Consider the following 24,870-nt stretch of genomic DNA (forward strand, 5'->3'; position numbering starts at 1 on the left):
CTTCTCCTGATGATTTGTTGCCAGGTTTTCGCTGTTAGGGGTAAAGTTACTACTTTGGACACTCACATACACATCTTTCTGTGCACATGTCTGTATTTCTTTGGGGTAAATCTCCAGGAGTGGAATATTTGGGTCCGAAGAGAGATGTATGTTTAATTCCGTAGGAAGCTGCTGAACTGGTTTTCCAAAGTGGAAATACTGGTTTACGTTCCCACCGGCACTGTGTGAAGAGTTCCAGTCGCTCCACATCCTCGCCAGCATTTAGTACTGTCCGTTTTTTGGGGTTTCTTTATTGTCAGGCTGGATATTTTCAAATACATGACAGACATTGTTCTTCTGTCCCCTAATTTCAGTTGAGGTGTTTGCGTTAGGTCTCGGCAAAGGCCCTACAGCTAATGATGTTGACCCGGGCAACTTGGATACGCATGACCTCATTTCTCTTTCCTGAGCCCCGGTCAGAATTGGTTTTGCGGCTGCCATGTGATTGTGGCAGTTGGACATTTGCCGGTGTGTTTTGTTCTCTCTCTCTCTCTCGTTCGTCTGCTCATTTATTCATTCTGTCTGTCGGTTGTTCAATAGCTGTAGTAGACTTGCTTTTTCAGAGAGCAGTTGTCTATTAAGTCCCTGGGAAGAAGTAGGAGACAGAGTACTTGTCCTCAAGGAGCTTTTTGGAACTGGGTTCCCGAAACCCAGCTCCACAGACATGCCAGCAAAGACAGAAAGCCCAGTGTATTTCAAGGCTTGCACACACTTGAGTGAGGGCATCATGGAAATAAAGCTCAGGGCTGGGTCAGGCGAGTGGGGGGCTTGATAGACAGGTGGCTTAGAAACCGCAGTAGCAGAGATTGTTGAGACGTTCATCTGTGCTCAATATTAGACTGGTGGCACCTTAGAATATAAACTAAATGTTTATTTTAGTCCTGATTACATTTTAAAATACATCTCATGCGCGCAGACACACACATACGTTGGATAAAAAATTCTGAAAATGTTGACGGTGCCTCTCTTTGTGTCATGGGATTATGGGTGATTTGTTTACTGGATTTTATATTTTTCTTTGATTTCGAAGTTTGCCACAGTGAGCACGTGTAACTTTTACAATCAGAAAAAAATATTAAATGGGTGGTGGGTGTTAAGGAGGGCTCGTGTTGTGATGAGCACCGGGTGTCGTATATAAGTGATGAAGCACTAAATTCTGTACCTGAAACTAGTACTGCACTGTTTGCTAACTGACTGGAATTTGAAGAAAAACTTGGGAAAAAACACTAATATCATCAGCGAAATAAATCCAAGACTAATTCCTTAAAGCCTAGAGCTCTTCCACTGTGATTTTAAATTACACAAACATGCTTTTCATGTACCTGAGATCTTTGTCTTAAACTTTTATCTTTTTTAGAAGGCCTCCTCTATTTTCATTAATGAAATGTTCTTTTCAATAAAAAAGTCATCTCTACTTAAACCGCAGACCCCCCAAAAGTATGATATTGCCGCTTGATTGTTTGCTAAGTTCTAATAGCTATTTCAAAAATAGCCTTCCTTGTTCTCTTGAATCTTGTGTAGCAAAGATCCTCTCCAGTAGAACTGAGGTTATCGTCTAGAAGAAAAAAAAAAAAATGCCTGTCTGTCTCTTCCCTTTCAGGAACAAGGAACATGGATGCCCAGTGTACTCATTCATAGAATTTAGCTTGCGTGATCATCAGACAGCAAAGAGACTGTTTGTTTGCTTGTTTTTGCTTTTTCCCCAAATTGGCAGAATTTTCACCTCCCAAAATGTGGGGCATATGTACAAGAGATTTTCCTAAGTTACTGTTGTTGTTGTTTCCAAAACAGTGGGAGTTTTTGTGCTTTCTGTTGAAATAACAAATGATCTTTGTTTTGTCCCTTTTTTCCTCAGCTGACCTGAATAATGTCAGGTTCTCAGCTTATAGGACTGCCATGAAACTCCGAAGACTGCAGAAGGCCCTTTGCTGTGAGTATTAACTGGTGCCTGAAACACATGATGGTTCCTCTTGGCTTAAAAAAAAAAAAAAAAAAAAAAAAGTGGGTCCAGGGGTATTTCCGCTTGGAGAGGGGAGAAATAGCTCTCGCAAGTCCAGCTGTAACATAGAATTCCCTTTTTAAAAATCTCTTTGGCCTCGTGTGCCCTGAACGGTTTTGTTAGACTGTTAAGAATCTCTCCTGTCACCATTCATTCCTCAGCTACTGATGTTGAATTGATAAGATATTGATAATTTATATTTTCCAACTAAGGGCACTGGCATCCAGAGTTACCTTTATGAAACTTGAAATCTTTCCCCCTCTCCTACCTTTATTTCTTCTTCTAAAATGTATTTTAATGGTAGAAGACTACATCTGCCTTAGCCAAACCACATTGCGCAGGTGTGAGTAGGTTATTAGCTTGAATGCCAGGGTTCGGATGGATGCCATGATGGAGGACAGATGACAGGTTAGTTTCTCTGCTTTTGCTCATTATCATACAGCAGTGGGGGAAATCCGGAAGTGTCCTGTAGTTCCATGTCTTCATCTCATGGTTTATGTATAACCATCCGTTATCATCACAGTTAATTAAAACATGTTGTTTGAAGGCCTGATTGATGATAGAGCCATGAAACAGACAGGCATTGCCCCAGTCCCTACCCTGATGGCCCTTGTAGTCTAATGAGGGAGATTGAGGGTATCCATAAAGTCTGGAGACATAGGTGAATGTATATAAGATCATTGTGAATGTGCACAGTCTGTTAAAAAAGAGAAATCAAGTGATACCGTGTCTTTGCCACACTTGATGGGCACCTGGAGGAAAAGTGAAGAGATGGTTTCAAAGGCCTATATTTAGCCGTGTGACAGTGAAAGAACGGGGTACTATGAGAACAGCTAGTTGCGGGGGTGAGGTTCAGAGAGGCTTTGCTGGAAGAGGTGGTACCTAAGCTCTGTGCGTCCCAGAGGCTTAGTAGAGCTCACTCTAGGAGGAGTGTTCTAGTCAGAAGGAATAGCGCATGCTGATGCCTTCAGGAACTGAAAGTGCTTGAGCACAGCGGGAGCACAGAGTCCCAAGGAGGGGTTGTGGTGAAACATTTGGTGGAGAGAGAAGTGGGAGGTGGATTGTAAAAGGTTTTTCAAATTTATGTCAAGAATTGAGAGGTCAGTGGGGAGCCACGCAAGGGGGTGACACAATGGGATTTTCCTTGAGAAAGGTCATCATGGCCGTGCAATAGAGTGTGGATTGAGGGCGGGAGTTGTGCAGCCGATGAGAGGGACTGGTGGAGCAGTTCTGGGCACTGGAGGAAAGGAGAGAATTGGAGACAACTGAGACACACGTAAGAGGTGACATTGACAGGCCTTAGTGATGAACTTGATAGGGTGGGTGAGGGGAACTCAAGAGAAGCTATGAGGTGCTCGCTTGGGGGAATGGTGCACTTGCCTGGGAGAGGTGGACGTGAAGCTGTGATGCTCAGGAGAAATAGACAAATAATATTTAGGACTCTTCAGCATGTAGAGGCTCAGGGAGAGCGTGCACAGGAAGAGGAGAGTATGTAGGCTGTAAGAGGGAATTGCCAAGAAGTGGCCAGAAGGGGAGAAGGAAGATACCAAGAACTCTAGTGCCGTGTACTGTGTGGGAGGAAAGAAGTGGCCGGCCACCAGGGGCAGGTGGGCGGGGAGGTCAGCATGGAGTTGGTGCAAGTGGCCATTGGATTTAGCAACAAGGAGGTCCTTACTAACTTCAGTGGGATTCTCAGAAGCACGGTGGAGATGGCGAGGTGGGCTTAAAAGTAAATCGGAAGCGGATGTAAAGACCATACCGCCTGGTCGGTATGGTCAGTTCTTGGAGAAATTTAGTTTGAAAGGGGGAGGGAAAGGGGGGTGGCAGTTGGCTGCCATGGACGGAGGCGTTAATGAAGTATACATACTTATAAGTTGAGAGACACTTGAGTCCATTTAAATGAAGACGAGAAGAAGAGAGAACAAGATAATAAAAAATGGGACTTCTCAGAGCATAGGGGAGGTAATCTAGGAGCCAAGAGAAAGCAGGGGCACCTCTCTTCCACTGTAATGGGGGGAAGAGGGCGAGGCAGGGATCTGTGCAGGTCCGGGTAGCTAAGGAGATCTAGGGACCGGAGGGTGCAGGAAGCCATGTGGAGGTTTGTTTTCTGCGTGGAGATAGAGTTCCTCTGCCTCATTGGGAGCGGAGGGTGATAGGGTTGTGAGTGGGTTCACCTTTCTGGAGAAGAAGAGAGAAGAGGGCTGATGTGAGCAGGAGTCCAGTGCACTCGGTGTTCTGTAGCAGTACCAAGCTGCGCGGGTGTGGGATTGCTCCGGGCTCACTCAGTACTCAGGAGCCGGATGGGTCCATCGCAGGTGGGTACGCGACAGCTGGGCAAGAGAGGGGGGGATTTGGGCAAAAGAGTGGTTAAGTGGCTGAAGTGCTGTCTGTCAAGGCCACGTTGTCACGTGGAAGATGGTAGTCAGGAGGTAGAGGGATCAAGGGGCTGACTGTTGAGGGAGGCATAGGAAGAGGTGGTGTGGAAGTAACTGGAAGGCTGGCAAGTTGTGGTCAGAGAGTAGCATAGCTAAACATTGTTTCACGAGTGGAACAGGTCCAGGTGACTGCGTCTTGGCTATGACCATTTGAGTGGGTGGTGTAGATGTGAACTTGCATGGAGATGAAACAGGAAGTTAGGGGAGTGAGTCAAGAGTGATGGCCCAGTCATCCCTGCCCATGTTGAAAACATCCAGAATCGGGGCCAGAACCAGGCAAGAGAGAACTGTGAACCTGGGCTGCCAAGCCTTCGGGAATGAAGGCGCCTGACCAGAGGTCTGCAGAGGCTAACAGGCAGTCAAGGACGGTTGCTGGCGTGTGGCTTTTTACCCAGAGAGGGAGAAGAAATGTTCCAGAAGTGAAATTACTTGGGAGGAGAGAGTCAGCTTTTCCTCTTTATCTGGGCCTCTCCAGTCCTTAGCCCAAAGCCCAGCACACGGTAGGTAGGGTTTCATATGTTTCTATGGAATGGATGCATGAGCAAAAGTAAATTGAGGCTTCCATTTCTTTACAGCTTATAGTCTGAAGCTATCGTTTTTTCAGCTATATAGCTGCCAAGTTTAAGTGGTTTTTAAAGGTCTCCCCAGACCTGGGATTTCCTCAGGGACCTGTTAATGTACCGTAGCTGGAAAGAGGCCCATTGGGGTGGGGCGGAGTCGGAGAGCTGGGCGGAGAAAGTCTTCTGCCTCTTTTTCTTCTCTTGGCCCTGCCCCATCCCAGAGATAATGCTTTCCATTGATAAAGGGGTGATTATGAACCTGTTACTGTAAAGCATTATTAGAATAGAGTATCATCCTGTGAGATCCTAAAAGTTCAAAAGAGATAATCAGCTGTTTCAGGTTATACTTTGAAAAAGCCCAGAAGTAGACAAAATGGAAAACCTTCTGGTGACTGTCCTTTTCTGTAATGTTGCTTTGTCCCTTGGATTTAGGCATTACCCACTGCTGCTGTTAAAAAATAATTCTGTTCATAAATATCTCATTTTATCATTTCAGTTTATGTTAAAATTTCCAATAAATGTTGGGAAAATGGGGGAATTTGATATTACAAAAAAGTTTGGCCGTTTGAGGTTATATCCTTGGAGTAGAGTTAAGCTCTGAGGGTAGGATGTAGAATTTCCACTTTGAAACAGATTTGAAATTCTCAGCCTTTGCTTCCTGAGCATGACTTTTCTCCCATTTGAAAAAGATTTAGGTACAGCCAAATTAGGGTGTGTATTTACCTAAATTATATACTGGATTCTCAAGAATGGCAGGAGAGTTCAACATATCGTATGATTACAGAATGAAGAGTTCGCCAGGCCCTTTATTCTTGAAAACATGTGTGGTCACATTACTTAACTAACCATTCAGTAGATATTTACGAATTTCCTCTTAATTTGATGTTTGCTTAGGTTTATCTTCTGGCCTTTCTGTCATTTCGGTGCCTGCAAAGCCATGATCAAGAGCTATTGTCTGTGGTACAGGCAAATAAAACTTGGCCTGGCTAGCTCTTCCAACTGAAGGTCGCTTCTACCAACCTTGGCTTTAATGAAAACTAATGATGTTACCTCAGTGATGTCCTCATGCCAGGGAAGAGTTTGAATTACTGATGTTTTAGGAAATAGGCAGCGCTCCTGCTATTACGCTTTTGGTCGTCTTTTTGCATTTTGCTATCAAAGCTTCAATATTGCAGAAACCCGAATAACATGATTTTATCCACTATCAAGAATTTGCTATTTAAGTTGCAAGCTTCACCATTGGCCTGTAATGTCCCCAGTTTGTAATCGGTTTAATGTTGCATGACTCCATACTGCCTTTCAACGCACTGTGAGTGAAAATGAAACTCGGCAGAAAAGCAGAGACAAAGAGAAAATCTTGGTAAGAGGGATTTGTAAGCTGCTTCCTACGGCTGATACCCGCCCCCCCCCCCCCGCCCCCGAGAGTTAGAAGGAATATAATCTAAGCTTTTTCTTGGTCGGTCTCTAGTTCTGATGACATCCTAAAGGTGTGTGGCTTCTACAATTAAAAATTTAGCCAACTTCTGGGGCGCCTGGGTGGCTCGGTCGTTAAGCGTCTGCCTTCGGCTCAGGTCATGATCCCAGGGTCCTGGGATTGAGCCCCGCATCGGGCTCCCTGCTCTGCGGGAAGCCTGCTTCTCCCTCTCCCACTCCCCCTGCTTGTGTTCCCTCTCTCGCTGTGTCTCTCTCTGTCAAATAAATAAATAAAATCTTTAATAAAAAAAAAAAATTTAGCCAACTTCTAAGAGCAGATATAAAAATACACTTAACAAAGCATATGTATTTAGTTTATTAGCGCATGGTGGGTTGGAGAGCCCAAACCATAGGGCTAAAGGTACTGCAGTTGATAAATGTGACAGATACTCTGCAAACAAGAAATAGCGATCAATTTGCTTCTGTTCAGCAACGGAATCACATAGTAGAGAGATTTTGTACGGCCTGAAGTTACCTGAATAAAGTCACGGCTGCCCGACTCACCCTCACTACAAAGCAGGTGAAAGACTTGCTCCCTTGGTGAAACCACTTGCTCCCCTGGTGAAACCACCTCACCTTTTGAGAGGGCACCGAGGGTGGCCTTTGACAGGGTCCCGTGGCTAACGAAGACCTCCAGGACCCACAACAGCGTAGCTTACACGTCTTCGGTCTAGTGCAGGGAAAGGCCCCAGTGAGGCCCCAGCCTGAAAGCCAGGATGTGTGTCCACAGCCACAGGCTGCCTCGTGGCAAGGCGGCCCGAGACGCCAGGGTCATTATCTTGTCCGGGCCCCACAAAAGTCCATTTTTCTCATATAGGTGAGAGGTTCTTTTTCACATAGGTGAGAGGCCAGGTCTTATTCGCAACAATCTTGAGGACCAGAGCCAAGAGAATTCTCTCAGCTTCCGTGGTCTCACAGATACCGGTGCCCCAAGAGAGGACTCCTATGATAGAAGCTCTCTTGCTCCCAGGGGAAGTACTGTAGTCCTTTTTCAAATGTGTCCAGTACCCATGAGGTGCACACTAGGGGAGGAATGGTTGGCCTGGAGTGGTGGTGCGGAAGCTCTTTTAAGGAGCACCTTGGAGCTTCCCTTTCCAGTCACCGTTCTAGGGGGCTTGCCATCCTTAACCTTCCTTCCGGAGTTGGGTGCCCTCCAAGTGCTGTTTTTGCACCAGGAGGGCTTTCCCATCAATGTATCTATCTTTTCCCATTCAGAGCCAATTCTATCTGGCCGGGGATTCCTTGCCCAGCTCCTTACTCACCTTTTATTCTCTTCTATTTTGCTCGGCCCCATGCTCTGTGGTCCACCAGACACATTGTTGCCATTGTGTACTCACATCTTTACTATAACTGGGAAATAAATGTGAGATGCAAAAATGTCCAGTCACGCAGGCTAACATCATATGAGTCGTCATCGCTCCTAAATAGTTGTTAGTGTGCTTATGCCACAGAAATTTCTCTAATTGTCCGCATCACATTTCTGGCTTTTCAGTCACGGGGATGTGGGCCCACCAATTTAGGCTTATATTCTTAGTGATCAGAGTGTTCCTGTTGTCCCTCCACCCATTTGTGGCTTTCCTCACATACCACGGGTCAAATAGCTATTTTTTTTACACATAATATTTGTGACAAATGAGATGTATAGCATTTGAACCTTCTACCATATACCCAAGACCTTTCTTAAACCTTCAACATCACAGTGGCCACACAATATTCTTTCAGATTATCATAAATCAGTATTCTCCAGATTCGACTGGGTAAATATTCCCACAGGATGCTTTTCAGCACAAGTCCTTAATAACAGATGTGTCCTGTGAAACAAGAACCAAAAGACATAGCTACTTCAGTTTTGCTCCGCGGACTCCTGGTTATAATCAGAACTCAAATCTCTTCATCCAGTGTGTTCCATAGATTGGCCAGATGCCCTCTTCACTTCTGGACTCTCTCCCCCACCCTGCTTCTTGACTCTTAAAAGAGACAGTTGACTCATAGCTAAGGGAGCATATATTTTTTAAATTTTTTATTGTTATGTTAATCACCATACATTACATCATTAATTTTTGATGTAGTGTTCCATGATTCATTGTTTGTGCATAACACCCAGTGCTCCATGCAGAATGTGCCCTCTTTAATACCCATCACCAGGCTAACCCATCCTCCCACCCCCCTATATTTTAAGCCTCTTTCTAGGCACCAGTGATGTTAGGTTTTTCTCTTTTGTAACACCCAAGGCATGGCTTTGTTCCCTTCAGTAACAATCTGACCTTTCTTCCTCATCATTAATTTTAGTCCAAACCTTCCACCCATACACGAAGTATGTCCCTTGGGTTCAGCCACTTGGCTCGTGCATATTGAGCTGGTGGCAAGATGAGGCCTAGTGGGGCTTCTCCTTCAATCTCCTCCCAATGGTAAAGGGTCAGATTAGGTTAGTACAGAAAAACGGGGTTACCTTGTTTCTATGCAACAAAACATTTGTGGACAATCAGCTCCAGCTAGTTGAGGGGTGGGGAAGGAGTAATCCATTGCATCAGTCCCTGTAGAATTCTTACACTTACGTTCCAACTAATAGCCATAATATCCTGTTTCAGAATATTACCAGCCTTTGAGACACTCAACTGTAGCCTCAGTCCAGGGACTGCTAGGTATGGCATTGAAAAAGAAAATGTGGTGAAGTCAGAAACACCTGTAAGTCCCCCACTTGAATTATCTTAATTGTAAGTGGTCTCACAGGTGTAGCGCATTTATCAAAGTGAGAGTTACCCAGGTTCCTTTGGTTAGATCTCCACCTGCAGGCCAGAGAGAGTGAAACTCATCTGAAGGAGATCTGAACTTCTTAAGAGCTTTGCCAATACATCCAAGGAACAGAATTTTTAGATGACCTGTTCTTTGCTGTCGGCTTGCAGTTCCTTTCTAATCGATTCTATTAGCTCCTCTGGTTCAGGTTCTACCGTTTCTAGATTCCACTAGAAAGTTCTGTCATCGATAACCAGTGTCAAAGCCTGTGCTACTAAAAATCAAGGGTAGCTTGGCAACAAGCATCAACGGCTCATTTTCATCCTTTCTATCAGAATCCTCTTTTTTTCTTTTTCAGTAATACTGTAGCCATATTTTTAAGCTAAGGATCAGTTGGGGGGTCTCCTAAACAATCTCACGCCTGACACTGATTGCAGTGGGAGTAGCAGTCGGGGCTCAGTTGCTAAAGAAGACTCACGGAACCCAAATGACAGTGTTTAAAAATTTACAGTTCATTATAGGAAAAGGCTAGAATATGCCATCAGCATTAAAAGCAGGATCAAAACCACAGGCTGCCTCACAGCCTAGGGTCCGGAGAGGCCCGGTGCAAGCCCAGCGTGCCCGCTCTCTGGAAGGGCGGTACCAGGATGCACTTTCTCTCTTGGATCAAGAACCACCGATGTGAGTACAAACCACTTTGGAAACCAGGGAGCATGTAGTGGAGTCTCATACAGGGTTTCTTTTCTTTCTTTCTTTTTTTTTTTTTAGATTTTATTTATTTATTTGACCAACAGAGACATAGCGAGAGAGGGAACACAAGCAGGGGGAGTGGGAGAGGGAGAAGCAGGCTTCCCACTGAGCAAGGAGCCTGATGCAGGACTCAATCCCAGGACCCTGGGATCATGACCTGAGCCGAAGGCAGACGCTTAACAACTGAGCCACCCAGGCGCCCCTCATACAGGGTTTCTTAAAGCCTTCTGGTAACCTGGGCATATTCTTCCCACGTAGCCGGTCCCATACCCTGCGACCTTCATGGGTCTCCCCCAAACCAGGTAAAAACAGTCAGTGTTACTTCTACCAATAAACAGTAATGATAAGCCGTAACCCATGGCTACAGATCAACACAGTAAGGCACTTCTTTTCATTGCTTTGATCAAGGCTCTGCATTGTGTAGCCTTTTAGCAAAAAAAAAAAAAAAAATCTTAGGCCAACTCCAGAGCCTTTGAAATTAACCCTCACAGCACAGATAACCACATCAAAGTGCCCCGACTTTCTTGCTGGGCAAAGATGTGCTGGGAAAGTCCTTCAGCCTGAAGTGTCAGCTGCCTGGAGAATGGCATGACGTCACCGGCAGCCTCCTCTTCCCACAGGTGCCCGCTGCCTGGGCACGAGCTGGCAGGCACACAGCGCTTGTCCCCCGGCGCCCTCCCCTGTCTCTGCACAGATGAGGTTACGGGATTGTTGGTATATTAGCACAGAGTCTCTGCATTGACCCATGGGATGAGCTTGGGGGTGATGTGGGCACCGTGAGATTTACTCTAACTGACTTTCTGGTGCTTCTCTTTTGTCCCACTGTTCTCCCTGGTAGAGAACTTGGGATGGTTTTCTTTTTCTGTCAAGTCTATAAGGGCACCTTCCGCAACCTCCCTTTGTGCTCTTCACTATGGACCTCCACGTGTCCTGCTGTAATTCCCAGAGGGAGGCTCCTTCTCTCTGGGCTCTGCTTTCTCAACTACAGACCGAATCTAAAGGTGCTTTCTAGTCCTCAGAGCCCAAGAGGCAGTAAAAGACAAAAAAAAAAAAAAAAATCGGCTTCAGCTCCTCACTTGTGGCATTTGTAGAAAGGAGTAGAGTTAGCATTGGAATCTAGAATGTTGAAAGGGCAATTACTCAGCAGCCAGAGCCCCAGGAGCCATTAATGGGATCCTGTGCTCAGTCTCCCCCCCCACACACACACACACCGCTTCATTTTCTGTTTTTTCTGCTTTTCCTGAAGGACACAGAGGGTCCTGGAGAGCAAGTCTTTTTGTCCTGTCCCCACCCTCTCTCTGCCCCACAGCCCTCATGCGGAGGGACACCAATGAATGGCCCCTATTTCTCAATTATGTCAAAACCTCTACTGTACAAATAATTTTTGAAAGAGTGGGTATCTTAGCACATGTTTGGTTTTTATATGGCTTTAAAATATAGTCCCTAGTAAGAAGATAAAGATATTCACCTCCCAATGGAAATTCCTAGTTTGAGGTTAAAAAAAAAAAAAAAAGTTACACAGAATTGTCTGCTGCTTGCTTTTTGAGGCTTCTAGAAACAGTGAATCATTATGTTTAATGTTTCATCAAAAAATCTCACTGTATTCTTTCAGATGGTCGTTTTGAACACTTAAGTGCATGTCTCTGTGGCAATTAAATTGTCCCTATCGATTTTCTCACCTCTTTTCAAGTGCGTAGTATTGGCTATGGATGTTGACTAGAAGTCTTTGAAAAAATTGTTCCACGAAAGGGGAATTCTGTTTGGTACGTTTGTGTTCTCCGGTCTTCTGTGAGGGCCCATTCTCCTTTTTAACCGCATCTGGTTTCAGCAGAGCTCACTGCGCAGTATTTCTCCCCTCACTGTGTCATCTCTGCTCCTGTTCTTCCAGAGCAGTTGCCTTGCTCCCCTCTGGAGCTATTTAGACTCCAAATTTTCTATTCTGTGTGTTACTCACTCACCTGTACAGAGATGAGAGTAGACTCGGTAAAAAGAAATTCATGCCATGTTGCTACTTGGTTTGCTTCCATCACACGAGTAAATGAGACTCAGTACAAACCCGAGTCTACAAATTCTCCCTTGTTAGTTCTTGTATCCTTAGATGGAAGGCAAAATATTTATAATGATTAAGACAGAGTAACAAGAAAATAATAGAAAAACTTCAAACCACCCATAGCTTCCTTCAGTCTACAAAGAATCGCGCTGAGAATATTGACATTTGGAAGAAAGCCATTCCTCTCTTGCACTCACGGAGATGGTGAGCTGCTTTTTTAAATGTTCTCACCACCTGAACATTTGCCCCCTAAGCAAGTGCAGCACACAGAAGAGGAGGGGCTGAGAAAGTTGGGAGTCCGCTGTCTGTGTCCCTCTCCCCAGGCTGCCTTGTAGCCCGTGCTTGCTGGGCCCTTCCCTCCTCCGGGCCCCCTGCCTTTTTCCATTATTTTTTTTTTTTTTTTATTCTTCATTCTTTTTCCTACCTGCCTCCCTCTCAAATCAAGCTATGTTCTTTCCTACCACTTTAAATAAATTCTCGGCTTCCATGTAAAGAGGTCATCTCTCTGTTTTGAGAGTATTTTAACACAAAAGGAGTGGGGCCTTTGCTTTGATAGGGTGAGTGCTAGTCCGGGGCATTTTCGGGAAAACTGCGTGGAAGCCACAGAGCTTTACTGACTGGGATGAAAGACAAAAACCCCTCCTGTTTCCACCACCAGGTCTCCTTCTGGCTTCCAGGGAAACTTCAAAGGTTACTATTTTTCTTTTTTAAAAGAGAAAAACGTGCATGACATAGGTATGAACCTGCAGAGGTATTAACCACTATCCCCCCCCCCCTTTAACGTTTAATTAGAACTCACTACAAATAACTAGTAAAATACATTGAAGTCTTAAATTTGCATCTGTTTAGCATCGGGCAAGCTGTTTACTGGCTGGGATGGCCCAGGTTTATCTGCAGCTACATTTAGAATTGTACTGTCTCCTCCCACTAGATGCGCTAGAGATTTACTTAATTACCATTGATTCTTTGTCTCCAAGGACTGAGAATTCAGACCAGAGTTTAAGTGTATAAGGTGTTAGAAAAGCACCCTTGCTGCCTTTCCAGTTTGGCTAATAAATTGGCTTTAGAGAAAAGCATCTTCCCATGACATTTGGGAGTAAAGCTTGTGATTGAGGTCTCGCTTTTGTTAAATTTTTGTCTTGCAGCATATGAGTAAATAACACTTCAGAGCAAGGGAATCCGCCCCCCCCATCTTAGAAAGTTCTTAGAGGACTTGAAAAGTACGTTGTAAAATACAACTTGAAGGTGAGAGAAATAAGTGAGCCTCAAGTCTAAAAAATGAGTAGATTATGCAGTTACTTTAGTGTCTCTTTCGAAAATTTTAATGAAGTTGATGATTTTTTCACCTAATATTAAGGTAGCGCAGATTGTGAGGTGACTGAAATTTCAAGGTGAAAAACGCTTAATGATTACAAATGCATAGCTGGAAATACAATTTACACAACCCTAACCATACAGATTAATCAAACTGACCTTCTCTAATACTAATCTGAAAAGGTATTGTCAGAAACTCTTTCAAAATTTCTAGTAAAACAGATTTTTTTCTTACTCAGAATGTGGAAATGACTCTGTTCCCATAGAACATTCTAGGTTCCCTGAACTCTCTCGCGAATACCCCTGTGCTTCAGGAATGGAAACTTTCCCCGCCCACATTTTTCACCCAGTGCCATCGAGATTTCACAATAACCTCAGATCCTGAATACTCCAGCCAGGAAACTTAGAGCTGGGGGGTGGAGACAAACCACTTTAAAGGAGGCTAGTAGGGTTTACCTCCACAGTCTTCCACTCTACCAGCTGAGCTATCGAAGGGCACATGGATAAAACAGATGTGGTATATATATACAATGGAATAGTACTAGCCATCAAAAAGAATGAAATCTTGCCATTTGCAATGATGTGGATGAAATTAGAGGGTATTATGCTAAGTGAAATAAGTCAGTCAGAGAAAGACAAAGACCATGATTTCACTCATGTGGAATTTAAGAGACAAAACAGGTCAACATAGGGCAAGGGAAGGGAAAATAAAGTAGAATAAAAACAGAGAGGGAGGCAAACCATAAGAGACTCTTAACTCTAGGAAACAAACTGAGGGTTGCTGGAGGGGAGGTGGGTGGCTGGTTGGGGTAACTGGGTGATGGGCATTAAGGAGGGCACTTGATGGAATGAGCACTGGGTGTTCTGTGCAACAGATGAATCACTAAATTCTACCCCTGAAACCAGTAGTACACTATTTGTTAACTAAATGGAATTAAAAAAAAATTTTTTTTTTTTTTTAAAAAGAGGATAGGGTTTGGGTTTGATGTTCACTAAAGAGTACGAGACAACCCGACCAGGATTTTCCAAGGAAAGGGAAAAAGAGTGAAAGGAGGATTTTCCCCTCGGAATCACTTGTGATTTTTTGTGGCTTTTGCAGTGGATCTCTTGAGCCTGTCGGCGGCCTGCGATGCCTTGGACCAGCACAACCTCAAGCAAAATGACCAGCCCATGGACATTCTGCAGGTCATTAATTGTCTGACCACTATTTATGATCGCCTGGAGCAAGAACACAACAATCTGGTCAACGTCCCTCTCTGCGTGGATATGTGTCTCAATTGGCTGCTGAATGTTTATGACACGTACGTATGGCAAGCTCTTTACGGACTCCGCCACGGGAAGCTTAGTTTCCAGAATGGTGCGGGTGTAATTAGCATCACAACAGGGGCCCCAGTCTAGAAATACTGTCCTCAGGATGAAAGGTTCATGAAGCCCTGTGAGCCAATGCTGTCCCTGTGATAAATCATTTTTGCATTCACTGAAGCTGAAAAATATTTGGATGAACTAGGAGGTAAGAGCTAGAATGTAGATTGCTCTCAGAAAACAAACAAAACCCTGAGATACTCATTTTTCATACTCATGTTTCAAATAGTAGAATGAGTCAGTGTGTAGCCTTTTCTTGCCTGTGTAATTTGAATTCCTCCATCCACCTCGGGGGCGGCTCCCACTCAGTGGCAGAAATGGGTGTGCTCTTGGGGATGCTGGCACACCTGTCACCAGATCTGAAGAGCGTTCGCTGATACTCAGGAGCTTTTTGCGGAAGATCGTGAATTGATAAGCCAAACAAAACGAGAACAAGCCCTTAATGGAGCCAACTCGGCTTCTCAAACCGAGGAAGTTTTATAGCGTTCGACAGAGTTTCTGTTCGACACCTCCCTTCATCACTCTCTTGGAGAGTACTTGTTTCTTTCTTTTGGATTGCACACAGGAGGTATCCCCAGCTCTTGTTTTCGTCTTGAGCTCACCGAAGGCAGTTGAGGAAGGTAGCAGACAGAATTGGTTTGAATTTTGACTGAATTCTTCTTAGACCTTAAAATGATTGCATGCCTCATTTCACATGCCAACGAGAACGTATCCCCCTTTGGAAATCTGGGAAGGTTTTCTGAGAAGAGTTGCATTTCCGCTGTTTTGCCTTTGTTGTAGATTTCTGCCACCTCTGTGATTAAAATGTATACTTTTTTCCTTGTCATTTTGATAAGGTAGTCCTTTTTGAATTCCAAGACCACCTGGCTGTTTAATTCTGATAATTATTTACCAAGCCCTTGAACATATTGGATTTTAATTGTGGATTACCCTTAACATTTGCTCTGATAAGGGTTTGTACTCAGGTGTTCCTTCACATACGTTTTGGCAGTGTGCTCTTTGCAGATGACGTCTGAGTATATAGAACTTCCCTTCTACCTGCCTCACAATTACTTGGGGACAGTTTTAACTCCTTGAAGACCTGAGTTACACTTTATGAAGTTTACTTGTTAAACTTTGATTTGCCTTTTTTAAAGAGGTGAAAAGATAAGGAAACCTTCCAATGATCGTAATTTGGTTAATGGATTAGGATCCTGTTTGACTAAGGGATTTAGTAAATTGTACCAGTTAAAAGTTGAGCACATTGTTCACCCAAAGTAAACCCAGTTGGGACATATTGTTTGCAGTTTTGAAGTGCTAGGTGGGAAAATTATTCTATAATCTCTCTCTCTCTTTAAGCACCATGTAAGGTTCACTTTCTTTCTCTAACAAGATAAAAGCTGCAAATTATTGAAAATCGTTTTCTACAAAATGGAACATTTTTCATTTTCGTGTTCCATTTTTTTGCCACAGATAAAATGAACCATTTATAAGTTTGTCATGAGGAATGCTTTATTTCAGCTTTATAGGAAAAGTGAAAGTGTAAACATATTTAAAACACCGATATAGCAATAGGTTGTTTTTAAATTGCTCTTTAAGATCATATATTTGAATGTTCTTTAATAGAGGATATCATATTTTTCTTAAGATAAATGTGTGTATTTTATAGTATGTGTCATGTCGCCTCAAGTGAGTGAGTGTCTTCTCAATCAAGGGCAGTCTGATGACAATCTGGGAGTGCTGGGTTTTTCTTGGGGGGCTTCAATAAGCACAGTAGGCAGTTTGTTGAGTAACCAAAATAATTTGGTGCACAGTAGTAATCCTTCCACTTACCAACTTAAACACCCAGGTGGCTCTCCATTGAATAGAAGGATATTTCTTACTCTTTTCATGTAGAGCTACTGTTACAATTCAAGTAAGGGCTTTTTTTTTTAAAAAAAAAGGATTTTATTTATTTATCTGACCGAGACATAGAGAGAGAGCACAGATAGGCAGAGCGGCAGGCAGAGGGAGAGGGAGAAGCGGGCTCTCCGCGGACCAGGGAGCCCGACGCGGGGCTCGATCCCAGGACCCTGGGATCATGACCTGAGCCGAAGGCAGACGCTTCACCGACTGAGCCACCCAGGTGCCCCTAAATAAGGGCTTTTAAGAATCGAAAACTTGGTAAAAGTTCCTGGGTCAAAGTGGTCACATTTCCATTGCATTCTAGGCCATGAGCCAAATAGATAAGGCAGATAACAAAGATAGTACATAATGAATAGACAAGTTCTTAATAAGACCATTGGTTTCATACAGCAGTGGTCAGTAGAGTTCCCGTATCCAAGGGTTTGCTTTTCTTTCTTTTTTTTTCTTAAGAAGTGTTTACCATCTACTAAAGTGTCAGTAATTGTTTTCTGGTTTGATTATTCATAATAGGGGACGAACAGGGAGGATCCGGGTCCTGTCTTTTAAAACTGGCATCATTTCTCTGTGCAAAGCCCATTTGGAAGACAAGTACAGATGTAAGTCATGTGTATTAACTCTGTTCTTTTATTAACGTTGGCTAATTACCCCAGTTTGAGATGGGGAATGCCTCGCATTGCGGTGACAGTGGGTTCCTCTTGTAAGTTACAGAACTGCTTTTTAGAGTGTCCTAAAACTTGGTTTGTGCTGTTGTCTGTCAAACATGAAATGGCAGGTATTTAAATAGAGAATGAGGATTAACTTCTCCAGTCCAAGTATTATTTTACATTACATCGACTGTGTCTGAATAAAACACATGTTCCTAGAGGATAAAGTCTGATTTCCTAACCCCTTTGTAGAAGTCAGAAAAATAAATGTGAAGGTTTAATCCATGCCCTTGCTTAGTCTTTGGATTCTTATTTAAAGAGTACTATCTGGCATTCGTGTTCCAGAAACATTGTTTATTTTGTAATCATCTTACTGCAAGTTGTACAGACATATCCACTTCTGTGACGTGACTAACATTTTATTACGTGAGACACAGATCGCTTGCCATTTCTTACAGGGTAAATATCACCTTATAGAATTTCCTTTTGGTTAACTCTTGGGTTCTTCGACTTAAACTGTGTGAATCCAAATGAAAAGCAAATGCTAGAGGAGCAATGGAAGCAAGCGTTCTTTCCTTTCCCATTGTGAAGGACTGTACTTGTTTTTCCCCTTTAAAGGCTCGTAAGAAGTCTTGATGGTAGGAATATTAAGCAAACCTCGCCTATCATGTCATTTCTCTTTTCCCCTAAGGTCTAGCCACACAGGGATGAGATGTGCTGAGCTTAAGGATGGGCAGGAGATAAAAGAGAATGAATTTCTCCAAAGCCCCTCTGTGTCCTACTGCTTATTTCCCCCCAGGAGTAAGCCACAAAATACACAGGCCCTTTTAGCTCTCACTTTTATGTCATTTTCACTTGAGTGTGGTTTTTTTTTTTTTTTTAATCCTCGGATCCAAAGAAAAAGAACTGAACGGCTTTCATTAACCATTTAAAAAGGTATTTTGGGTAAAGTAGAATATTTCTCTGGGTTTTCCTTCTTTAAATAGTGGAATTACTTACAGGTTAGTTTGTAATCTAACCTTATCAATGGTATGGTACCAGCCCATCGTAATACCAAAGGGAGCTTTGAGCCTGTGTTTCAAACGACTAAGAGGGAACTTGTTTTGAGGTTGGTGACACAAGAATATGAACTTCAAATTGGGATAGGTGAAGATAATTCATAACTTTGAAAAAAAAATCTGTGCATGTGTATCGGCGAGATGGTAGAAGGCGTGCGTGCTGCCTCGCTGTTGTCATTGACATCTTAGATACCTGGTTAAAATATTCAAATAGAGTTTAAAATGTGCGTATGAAAAGGAAAAGCTTCCTTGAATTTCCTTTTGTTGGCAACTTTTCTTTGAATACAAGGTATGATTGAAATGATTTTATTTCTGAAAACAAGACATACATGGGAAGTGTTGGGTGTGTTCATTCATTCCGTGACATTTCTCATACACAGCTGACCAAATATGGCCCCTGCCCTCACGGGGGTTATCATTTTTCAGCCACAAAGACCGGCACGTATTAGATCAATGACAGTATAAAGTGATAGGAACTAAGTTACAAATATATACAGGAGCCTGTGGGAATACAGGCAAGAAACTCAATGATCTTAGGACTTCATAAAGAAGTTCCAATTTGGGTACATTTTTGAATCTCTCATGTCCAAAGGGGATGGTGCTTTGGACCAGTTACATGGCTCTTACTGCTAAAATATTTATTTTATGATAGTGGTTACATCCTATATATGAAATAGTTCCCAAAGGATTACGTTTTAGCTTAGGAAAATTTAGGTGTCAAGACTGTAAGTAAACTCACATTTCTTGCAGGACTATAGTTTATTTAAAAGCTGTCACGCTTTCTATATACACACGGTGATGATTAACTTGATCCATAAAAATAGTAAATGTGCAGATGAGCGTGAATTAGAAGGAACCCCTATCTGTGGGAATATTGGCTGCTCTCCATAAGTAGTGCTTGGAATTGAGGTGGTTGGTAGGTTATTGAAATGCTCTTCTTCCTTTTGTAGACCTTTTCAAGCAAGTGGCAAGTTCAACAGGATTTTGTGACCAGCGCAGGCTGGGCCTCCTCCTGCATGACTCCATCCAAATCCCAAGACAGTTGGGTGAAGTCGCATCCTTCGGGGGCAGTAACATTGAGCCGAGTGTCAGGAGCTGCTTCCAGTTTGTGAGTTATTCACCTTCTTAAGTAACTTGTTTCTTTTTTTGCATTTTAGAAATTAATGAAAAAATAAAAACACACACCTTGAGTTTCTCACGTTAGCTCCCGTGTAGGCAGTTAGGAAGGGATTGATACTTGAAACCTCTGAAGGCAGTGGCTTCTGGACTCTGGGTTTTGGGAGAGAGGACAGTACAGAGGAAGGAAAAGAAATCTCTACAGTAGGGACCCCGTGGTTAGTAAGGTGCCGGGACGGAAGGGAGTCTGCGGTGGTTCAGCAAGGGAGGAAATAAATCTCCAGCCACAGAAATCCTTTGTAAATAAGAAACTAACTTTTGTAGGTGAGTCTTTTAAGTTTCTTAGCCTTTTTTTCCTTTATTCTTTTTTTTTTTTTAAAGATTTTATTTATTTATTTGAGAAAGAGAAACAGCACGAGCAGGGAGAGGGGCAGAGGGAGAAGCAGACTCCCAACTGAGCAGGGAGCCCGATGCGGGACTTGATCCCAGGGCCCCGGGATCATGACCTGAGCCGAAGGCAGATGCTTAACCGACTGAGTCACCCAGGCGTCCCTGACTATCACTTTTTGAAGTTGTCCTTCTGTAGCTTTGACCTTCCTCTATAATCTGAAGGCCTGATTGGTGACTCTGCATATAACAAGGTCAGAAGTTTATGCTCTGCTGGTGTCCATCCCTAGCCCAACACACGGCTTGTCCATTCTCTTATCCCGTCCTGGGGCCTCTTCCACACCACAGTCGGTTCCCCCAGAAACATCCTCTTCCAGCACTCCATTGAGAGACACATAGGCTGTTTCAGTTGTTTGCTGAGGTAGGTAATGCTGCAGTGAACATCTTTATGCATTTAGCTGTTTTCCTTGGTTGAAGTTTTCCCTTAGGATAAATTCTCAGGAATGGGATTACCAGACTAAAAGAGTTTTGTGGCTTTTGATACATATTTCCGGATGGCTTGTTGTCAAAAGTTGTTCCTCTTTATAATACCACCGGCCCTGAAGGAGTGACATATTTGCAGTATCCAGTTATTCACAGTGGTCTTAGTTTGGTTGGTTGGTTTGTTTTTGTTTTCATGCTAGGAGCTGTTTTTCTTTTATGGGGTTTCTCAATCCATAGTGATCCCATGAACAATAGAACTAGCTCTAGAGATCACCAGATAACCTGGTTAGACCTGTGGTCTTTGACCACAGACTAGGCTAAAACCACAGAAGGCCTCCTAAGCAGAATGTTGTGAATATTTAGATGTTTAAAGCCGTTTGAGCATTCATTTAAAAGTTAACCAGGCACACCGACGAAATGCCCACATAATAAGCCACCTTATTTAGCGTTGGACATACTGTTTGGATTGTTGTGCTAAAGTTAAGGCACAGTAGCTAGAAATGTAAAATAGATGTGGAGAAATAAATCCTTTTTTGCCTCATGCTCAAACTTCCCAAAATGTAAATAGATTATCAGTACCTCTAGATTTTTTTTTGTACTCTATTCCAGAATGGAGACACAAGTAACTTTCATAAAATGAATAGTAATGGCCACAAATAATACAGATTCATTTTTTTAAGTCCAGTTAGAAAACAACCTGTAATGGCCTGAGTTGTTTTTCCTAAGCATTGTTTTCTCTTTAATCAAATTTCAGTTACTCTTTAAATTTCTAGCTGTGAAGCACACACATGTGTTGATATAAATGCATAGGCACACAGTTATGTGTGTACTGTGGCTTGGGTTGAGAGTAAGGGTCAGAATGGAAGTCTGCCGACAGCCAACAGACATCAAGAACCACTGGAGCCCTTGTCCCATCGGCCACAGGACTGCCTGGGGCTGCAGCTACCGCCACCCTCCCTGCAGACTCTCGCTCTTTTTTTTTTTTTTTTTTTTAAAGATTTTATTTATTTATTTGACAGAGATAGAGATAGCTAGAGCAGGAACACAAGCAGGGGGAGTGGGAGAGGGAGAGGCAGACTTCCCGCCGAGCAGGGAGCCCGATGTGGGGCTCGATCCCAGGACTCCGGGATCATGACCTGAGCCGAAGGCAGACGCTTAACGACTGAGCCACCCAGGCGCCTGACTCTCGCTCTTTTTTAGAGGGAGAGAATCTCAAGCAGACTCCCCACTGAGCACGGAGCCCGGTGGGAGGGGTGGGGGGACTCGATCTCACGACCCTGAGATCATGACCTGAGCCAAAACCAAGAGTCTGACACTCAACTGAATGAGCCACCCAAGCGCCCCCTGGCTCTTTTTTTAGTTGAAATATGCAAAATACTTGACATTACACGGTGTAAATGTAAGGTGTACAACACATTGACTCGATACATTAGTATATTGTAATGTGATTGCCATTGCTGTGCTAGGTAGCCCTTCTATCACGTCGTATAATTATCATTTCTGTGGTAGGAATAAGTAAGATCTCACCTCTTGACTCTCTTGAGTGGGAGTCAGGACAAGGGGTCACCGAACAGAAGCTCTGCCTTCCCAAATGCTGTGCCCTTATCAGGAACCATGTCCCTGTACTTCCACGTGCCGCATCCTTTGGCTGGATGCCCCCCGTTCTTCCCTGACCACATGTCTCTGTCTTGGTAACAGCAACGCTGTCTTCTCAGTGTCGAAACTTGCAATTCAGTCTGTCCTCGCATATTTAGTGAATGTGTTCTGGCTAGCCAGTCTCCAAGCTCTTGGGAATGTCTTCTGTGAGCCTGGGGGGGACATCTGTCAAGAGACGAACAGGGGTAACAGGTGGATGTTATTTTCTTCTCTCTACTCTGGTATTTTCTGAATTTTCTTCTTTGAATATTCAGAATTAGGAAAAAATGAGTAAAGTGCTAACTTTTTTTTGTTTTTAAGAGAAAGAAACCTCTTTCGTCTGATCTCCTTCCTTGCCACTCTTACTATTCACTACACCCTGACCTTGTCATTGCTCTTACTGCTCTTGTACTGGTTTTAGAGAAATGTATTCGCTGTATGATAGCATGTGTCAAAATCCGTTTCTTCCCATGGCCCCCTGAATAAATCCTAATTTGTCTGATTCTCACACTTTTCCTAATCTGTTTCCATAGCTACCCACCGTTGGCTTCCACCTCCATGAAACGGCTTCTCCCTACCCTTTGAACCTACTATGCTTATAAATATCGTTACCGTTGCTACTGATAATCATACCTGATATGATTATGAATTCACATGAATTCTGTCCTTGAATCTCACCAGTCCTTTGAGGAGAATGAAATGGGCAGGCGGTGGGGGTTGTGTTTTTCTTGTTATTTAAATGGATGAATAATTTACCTCTGCCCCTCGAGGCCCTCAACTGGCAGAAGACTTTAATTCCTACTCCTGTGTCCCCAAACCTCCACTTATCACCTCAGTCCCAAATACGCATATTTTGATTCTGCTCTCCACCCTCCCGAGGTGAAATAATAGGGCTTTATTCTGGCTCCCTGCTGGAATACAAGATGCCATAACAAAAGGGGAACATACAGGACTTGGGGGTAAGAGGAATGCTCATTTTTAAAGAAGTTGAGTATTGGCAGTGGAATGTTACTGGTAGGATGTCGGGCACGTTCTCGGTGTACAGAGCCAGGCGAGGTTTATGTTACTTAGGTTTGGGAAGCCTCTCGACTTGCTAGCCATTTGCAATCAGGTTCAACCGATCCATTTTGTTTCCTTCACGGTCGCCATCCTGGCCCTGGTGTGCTCTCCCTCAGCCAGGTGCTCTGGCGGGCACCTCGCGGTTCCCTGTGCTCCGCAAATGAAAATGTGCAGTTTGCTGCAGCGAAAGTTAACGCTGGTGAAAATGCCCTTTGCCCTTTGTTTGACGTGTAAAGACCTTGGGACTGGGGCCAGGCTGGTTCCTTCAGCAAGGTTGTGCTCAAAGACCTCTGTTTCTAAACCTCAGGAAACAGGAGGGAAGTCCTTGTTTTCTTCTACGAATGCATGCCTTGTATCCAGAAGGAGAAGTTGACTTCAGAAGAAAACTTACTTCTTTCGGGTTGGTACAGTTAGAAAGGTAAAGGTGTCGCTTCTGATTCAGGCAAGAGCCTAGGAGCGGCCGGGAGAGAGGGCTGTTTGCACGTGCCGGGCTCACTGGGCGATCTTGCAAAGCTCTCCTTAGCTCAGGTCCGGATCTCTCCGGTCTGGACGTGGATGCACAACAGGATGAATGGACTTTAGTACTGCTGAACTGGCCACTTAAAAATGGGTAAGATAGTAAGTTTTAGGGTATGTGTACTTAACCACAATAAAGAAAGTTGGGGAAGAACCCCAAAATAGTTCTAAATCAGAGAGTAACGGAAATCACCATCACACGCAAGTACGATGTTTTGCCTATATTTAAAAATCAGTATAGGTCTTTCAAGGAATTACCCAGTAAGCCAGGACCCGAAGTCATATCTGTGGCTATCAAAAAGGAGAATTATCCATAAATGTATGGATTTGACAGTGGTATCTTCTTTGAGAGTAAATGAGGCAACAGGATAATGTTTCTACTGTAGAAGCTTACTGCAGTCAACACATGTAGTGGGAAACTGACTCTTTTGGGTAGTAGAAGTGAAGTATTCATTTGACAGAGACAGAGCACAAGTGGGGTGAGGGGCAGAGGAGAGGGAAAAGCAGGCTCCCCGCAGAGCAGGGAGCCCGATGCGGGGCTCGATCCCAGGACCCTGGGAGGCAGACGCTTCACTGACAGCCACCCAGGCACCCTGAAACTAATTTGTTTCAATTAACACATCATCAGGTTGTTCTTTCGTTCATAATCCATGGAAACAGCTCCACTGTCAGAGTGGAATGACCCTTAGGACCTGAGTAAGGCTGGGCATGGCCCTGACAGTGAGTCACACAGATTGCCCAAAGGAACCTTGGAGATTCACCACATGTCTCCTTTTTCTGCTGAGAAAACTGAAGCCCAGAGAGGCAGGACTTACTACATTCTACATACTGCAGTTGTATCGTGTCCCATCTAGACAGAAGGCCTAAGTTCCCTATGTTCCAAGCCAGTATTTCCTTCTGCTAAACCATCTGAGTGGAAATAGATGGCTTTAACTGGTTCAAATACCAGACTGAACAAAGAGCTAAGAAACATGATCCCTTATGTGAATTTTTGGTTATAATAGGATGACACGGATAAATGAACACCCTTATCACTACCACAGTGCATGTGTACGTGCACGCACACACACACCACGCATGCCCCGTGATCTTTATTTAAGCTATTCTACTCCCAATGGCAGGTGGCTAAGTCTTCCTGCAAATGAAACCAACTAATATTGCCTTTTAAGTGGGAAAACTTTATACCTTTAAGGGACTCCACAAAAGAGTCATGTATCTGTAAATTGGTATTAGGCAGTGCCCTGAGAAGTACCCCCGTCCCCCGTGATAGTTTGTAGAGTTTTCTTCTGTAAACATTTTAGGGACTTCATTGTTGAGATGGATTCGAGTATACCAACTTTATATTCAGTTGGCTTCACCTACAGAGCTTGGGC

At 43.6% G+C, this 24,870-nt stretch overlaps 1 protein-coding gene across 13 annotated transcripts in view; it reads left to right on the plus strand.

Annotated features, from left to right (window-relative positions):
* The window catches only part of DMD (dystrophin), a 2,185,421-nt gene that overhangs the window by 2,077,314 nt on the left and 83,237 nt on the right, over positions 1–24,870 (plus strand). For all 13 annotated transcript variants that reach the window (XM_078064107.1, XM_078064109.1, XM_078064106.1 and 10 more), the window contains 4 exons: positions 1,895–1,969; positions 14,453–14,654; positions 17,110–17,195; positions 19,252–19,409. In XM_078064107.1, coding sequence (XP_077920233.1) covers positions 1,895–1,969; positions 14,453–14,654; positions 17,110–17,195; positions 19,252–19,409 — 521 coding nt within the window. The remainder of the gene's footprint in view (positions 1–1,894; positions 1,970–14,452; positions 14,655–17,109; positions 17,196–19,251; positions 19,410–24,870) is intronic.

Source organism: Halichoerus grypus, chromosome X, assembly GCF_964656455.1.
Source record: "Halichoerus grypus chromosome X, mHalGry1.hap1.1, whole genome shotgun sequence".
NCBI classification, from domain to species: Eukaryota; Metazoa; Chordata; class Mammalia; order Carnivora; family Phocidae; genus Halichoerus; species Halichoerus grypus.